Raw genomic sequence first — 5,423 nt, 5'->3', positions numbered from 1 at the left:
GATCGGTAATAAGTGTTGTGGTTTTAGTTGATTCTAGTTTAAATTTAAATGGAAATTATGATATCATGAATCGAAGGGAGTACAATTCCTTGTTTTGCGAAATATATACAAGTAGAATTTCAACTTCTTAAAAATAGATTTCTTTAGAGTTGTTTGATTTTTTTCCTTATATTGCATTACTGGAGTGTAATAAGCTTTCGCAATCTGCCTGATTGGGTTTAAAGCTTTTGTTTTTTTCTTTTTCGGGGGTAAGCCGCCCAGAGTACCGGCCCTGGCCCATCGTCTCCTAGCGCCCTCGCCGACGATGGCGCACAGCCTCACCGGCGCCGCCTCTCCCTTTTGCTGCTGCTCCTACACCGCCGGGCGAGCTACCACCCCGACCGCTCCCTCTAGAATTCGCAGCCGAGTGCTCGCCTCGGCCTCCCCTCCACAGCCCCGGCCGGCAATCGAGGGCCGAGGGGTCGAGTTCTCGGTAACGACGCGGCGGGGGCTGGTGCAGCCGGTGCTCAAGGACTGCTCGCTCTGCGTCCCGCCGGGGCAACTCTGGATGCTCCTCGGCCCCAACGGCTGTGGCAAGTCCACCCTTCTCAAGGTCTATCTTCTTTGAACTATTATTACTCCCTGAACTATTACTACTAGGAAGAGTCCGGTGCTCACTTTCACGCGCATTCTTATCCATACACTCGTAACTATGCTCATCAGGTCATTGACCACTATTTTCTCACAATTTCTACGCGAATGACCAATTCCATTTCCAGGACCTATGGTTGAGTAACTGTTTAAGGAGATTTTTCTTCTTTCAGTGTGTAGAACCTACCCACGGTGTGAATGTGACATCACATAGTTTGGTTGTGTTGGATTCAGTTCACATAAAGATATTTTTTGGAAGATTAGGCAGAGTATGGGGCTGAATAGGATACTTATCTTCTCCTTCGGACTGTGGCAGCTTTTCCTCAAAGCGCCGAGACCTATGAATGGCTCTGAGATTGCGATGAGATCTTTCTTGAAAAAAATGTCATCTGCCATCAGGAAACAATAGGAAGTTCATTTTGGTAGTTGATAGGAATTATATCTGTTATCATAAATGCTAGGATCTTTAGGTGTAAATGATCAGTCATGCATCAAATATTAAATCTTTTGCATCAAGACACTCTGACTATTGGAGTAGTGAACACCATATCGGCATATGGTGATTGCATGTTTCCCAGGATGTTTATTCAACCTGAATCAAAATGATAATAGAAGTAAGAACTAGAAAGTAATCAAGAGAAGTCGCATAACCTATTCTGGTATGAATATGGAGTATTTCATAAAGCAGACTGATACAAAGTTTGGTTCTGAATCTGTTTACTTGCATGTTCTTTTTTTCTCTTTGCCTAATCAGACTACAGAACTGTACCTTATTGGGATACTAACTTCTTGTTTTTTTCTAGGTTTTGGCAGGTTTTCAAAATGCCTCTGCTGGTACATTGCATATTAATAGGCCCTTCAGCTATGTATTCCAAAATCCTGATCACCAGGTCACCCCTAGCTCTTTGATGAGGTCTTCCTGCAATTATGCCGGACCGCATTATCAAGTGAAATTAAAAATAGTCTTAAAATATCGGTTCCCCTTACAATATAAAATGAATGGAGATCTTCTGTTTCATGTAACGTCTAGTAATAATACTTTTCTGTATACAAAAAGCAAGCCACTTCCACTGCCCCTTCATTGCGTATCAAATGTAGCTATTATCAGCATGCCAGCTGTACTTTGTGTAGCTATAGGTGATACAACTTTGTTGATTGCACTAGACCAATCATTGGTTAAAATGATATGGCTTGATGTTTTGATATAATGTAAGCTGTGCAATACATAGACGTGGTACTAAACCAGCTCCACTTCGTGAAAAAAAGAAGAAGAATGCATCTACTGCATGATTTCCAGAAGCCACATCTAGTTTTATGTATTGCAATTAAAATTCAGAGCTTAGCTCACTAGTACGAATGAGCTACAAACAGACTATACAAGTGCTAATATATCTGATAGTACTTTGATGTAAGCCCTGGCAATAGCAGTTTTAGTTTCACCGAGAAGGATAATTATGCCACGAGCTTCTCCTATGACTCCAGCATTGGTTTTCTGAGTAGCCTTTTCATGTACTAATGACAAAGATTGTGGTTACAGATATGTGTTTATTTACTTAGCAAATTATATGTTTGTGCTGGTTGCTCAATGTATGTACTGGAATCAAATGAATTATCTAAGATATTTCTTGATTGTATGTGCACCATAAAACAGTGGTTTTGAGTTATCCTAGGATATCTGTATTGTTGATGCGTGAGAGCTTTGTTAGCAATGTAGCTGTCTCAGATTATATTTAGTATGGATGAATATTGGATTCTGTCCATTGGATACAGGTTGTGATGCCCACGGTGGAATCCGATGTTGCATTTGGTCTTGGTAAGCTCAATCTTTCATTGGATGAGGTTAGGTCAAGAGTATCACAATCTCTGGATGCAGTTGGAATGTTGAGCTACTCTCAAGTATGCAGCTGACATATACATTTTGGATTATAATCTATTGTCTGCCCAAGGTTCACAAACATCCTTCATCCAAAACAGAGGCCAATCCAAACTCTGAGTGGTGGGCAGAAACAGAGAGTCGCCATTGCTGGTGCTTTAGCTGAAGCATCCAAAGTCCTTCTACTTGATGAGCTGACCACATTTTTGGATGAATATGATCAGGTATTAAGATTATTCATGCCTAGATTCTATAACTGTACTCAGGCTTTTTATCACGAGGTACCAACCACTATATTTAAGAGAGAAATGTTCAGTAAGCATTTCATTCCTGGGAGTAGTAGTTTGGCAATTGTGCCAAAAGCACTATTCATTAAAATTGATATAGTTTTGCTTCTCATTGTTGTAGACACAAGAGGAGCTTTGTATTACTTTATATACTCCAAAATAGTAGTACAGTTATTCGATTCTTCTATCGCATTTGTTGTGGCTGACATGCCTTAGAAGCGACATGGCTGTTCTGTATGGAAAATCCTCTATTCATTGTCAAAATATGCTGCCTTAATAAAAATATGTTATTTTCTTGTATGCAGTTACCACCCTTATTTATTGACTGTGGTAGTTATGAGCCATTACTAGCTATCTCCATTTTATGAAATTACAGATGGGTGTTGTCAAGGCGGTGAGGAACTCTGTAACGGCTGGTGGGGAGGTTGCAGCACTGTGGGTGACGCATCGCCTAGAAGAACTCAAATACGCAGATGGTGCTATCTACATGGAAGATGGACGGACAATTATTCAAGGCGATGTCTCTAGTGTATCCAGATTTATAAAGAGGAAACAAGCACGCTACTTTGGTCATTTTGAGCTCTGATCCTGGGGAATCTGAAGCTATAGGTAGAATTATCTGCTGTTGTATACATCACTACATCAGTGTTTGTTGTTTGTAGGCAACACAAAATTATGGGTTCTTCGTGATTCTCAGCTGCACCGTAGGCAAAACGTTGGTACGCAGTGACATTAACTTGAGTTTCAGTTGACCTTGTTTACTGTTTTCTAATGTTGGATGTACACTCATGTAAGACTATGGCCTGCTTTGCCCTAAAAAAATACTACAGTGTGTTTTCTTCAGTAGTCAAGGTACCCCCTTTTAGTCCTTTTGTGTTGGATGCCATTATCATCTGAAGACAGAGGCAAATCCTGTGCTAGTGCTACTTGTCCTTCATTTGGATATATCTAGACATATTTTATTCATAGATGTGTTCGAATCTGCGACAAGAATATATGGTACGAAAGTAGTAGTTCTAATTGAGATCCATCTGTCCTGCGGTGGTGATCCAGTCACGAGGTCATGGCTCTTCTCCTAGGATTCAAATATGGTGGTTACATTTACTTAGCAAGAGAGGCAGCACATCTCTATATACATCTTATTTTGTGGGTAAAAATGGATCTTTATCAAGCAGCGGGGATTACAGACGCCTCTAATTTGAGTTCTTGAAGAACAAGCGTCAGTACCCGAACCAAGCCAACCACCAGTGCTATGCTCTATCCTTGCATAGTTTGCAAGATAGTGATTCACCCTATCTGCCCATGATCCACCTTTACAAAATTACAATGTCTATCTAGACTAGCTATTGTCTAAATCTCAGAAATTGTATGAAGGTAAAAAGATCTACCCGAGGTACTTGCATGAACTGCTCAGACGAGCTGCCTGCAATCCGTATGAATAATGATAGGAAGTTGGCTTCCAGCGAGGGCTAGCTGAAGACCCTCCAAACAAAATTGCAACTCAACTTCAAGAGCATCTTCACAATGTGGAAAGAAGCTGCAGATCAACGTTAAGTCTCATACTATCTCTTTTCATCTGAAAAACACTGTCCTACATTTCATCAGGCCTTGGAAAGAAGCTGCGTGCTATGATCTGATTTAGTTCACGTTTACCAACGGCTTCAAACACCATGGGCTCTCACAAAGCCCAACAGGCCGAGCAATAAGAGCACTAACTAAACTGAAAGTCATTAGAGGATAACCTGCCGTGTGGTAGACACCGCATTTAGTCCCACCTCGCTCGTCTAGACTATGAGGCACGATGAGAAGGCTATACAAAGGATCGGTCTCTACCTCAATCCTTACTTACCTGGACGGGGTCTACGAGTGATCAAGAAGGCTCGTGGCCTAGGTTAGCTCCCTCCATTGCACTTGGGAGGAGTGCTTGCTTACCATCTCCCCAACGGGGAGAATGGACGTCATAATTTGTGATAGAGGGGGTACGCGTTCGCGCGGCCCCTGCCAAATTTTAAAAAAGATCTGTCTTATTCATCATCTGATACTTGCAAGATCCCTTGTAAAGTACGTGTATCCTGGAGAACGGATATACGGAGTGTTGATGGTTCGTTTAAAGTTGCTGATGGTGGAACCGGCATCATTCTGCTTTATGAGAACGGATATACGGAGTATATCTTTTCATCAGAAAAAGGTTATCCTACATTTCAATGCTTGGATCACTGTCGGCTAGGGGATGAAGTCCGCAAGAACAAGCTGAAACTTGACTCACAAAGTCTGATTTATTGAACCATACAGTTTTTTTTTTTTTTTGAGTGTTCAACCATACAATTCATACCCTACTATTCTTAATTCTTATGAAAATTCTGAAATCCCGAATCCCCCTCGCAGTGATAGAGAATGGAGAGAACTGGAGCTTGGGCAACCACAGCTTGTCTGTCTTGGTTTGGTGATTCTGAGACGGACCAAGATACTGATCCTGGACGAAGCCACTGCTTCGGTAGATACCGCAACAGATAACCTGATCCAGAACACGCTACGGCAGCAGTTCTCATGGGTGTGACTGTCATCACCATTGCCCATCGGATCACCTCGGTCCTTCACAGGTGATGTCGTATTGTTTCTTGACAATGGTCAGT

At 41.7% G+C, this 5,423-nt stretch overlaps 1 protein-coding gene and 1 non-coding gene across 2 annotated transcripts; both read left to right on the top strand.

The window, feature by feature from the left end:
• Positions 1-265: 265 nt before the first annotated feature.
• On the top strand, positions 266-3,636 carry LOC124666145 (ABC transporter I family member 10). Its single transcript, XM_047203495.1, has 5 exons — positions 266-592; positions 1,434-1,520; positions 2,401-2,526; positions 2,605-2,727; positions 3,167-3,636. The coding sequence occupies exons 1-5, from the start codon at positions 305-307 to the stop codon at positions 3,374-3,376; spliced, it is 834 nt and encodes a 277-aa protein (XP_047059451.1). The 5' UTR covers positions 266-304; the 3' UTR covers positions 3,377-3,636.
• Positions 3,637-4,631: 995 nt separating this feature from the next.
• Positions 4,632-4,792, top strand: LOC124668876. The gene has a single exon (XR_006991944.1). It is a non-coding gene; the product is annotated as a U1 spliceosomal RNA (small nuclear RNA).
• The last annotated feature ends 631 nt before the right edge of the window (positions 4,793-5,423 follow it).

This window comes from Lolium rigidum, chromosome 6, assembly GCF_022539505.1.
Source record: "Lolium rigidum isolate FL_2022 chromosome 6, APGP_CSIRO_Lrig_0.1, whole genome shotgun sequence".
Taxonomy (NCBI): Eukaryota; Viridiplantae; Streptophyta; class Magnoliopsida; order Poales; family Poaceae; genus Lolium; species Lolium rigidum.
The sequence above is the reverse complement of the archived record's forward strand: the minus strand, read 5'-3'. Positions and strand labels throughout refer to the sequence as shown.

What these genes read in the sequence shown, in the direction of transcription:
- LOC124666145 (XM_047203495.1), top strand. Translation starts at nt 305, where the DNA reads ATGGCGCACAGCCTCACCGGCGCCGCCTCTCCCTTTTGCTGCTGCTCC. An exon ending in GCAAGTCCACCCTTCTCAAG is followed by an intron (nt 593 to 1,433) that starts GTCTATCTTCTT and finishes GTTTTTTTCTAG; the next exon opens with GTTTTGGCAGGTTTTCAAAA. An exon ending in TTTTGGATGAATATGATCAG is followed by an intron (nt 2,728 to 3,166) that starts GTATTAAGATTA and finishes ATGAAATTACAG; the next exon opens with ATGGGTGTTGTCAAGGCGGT.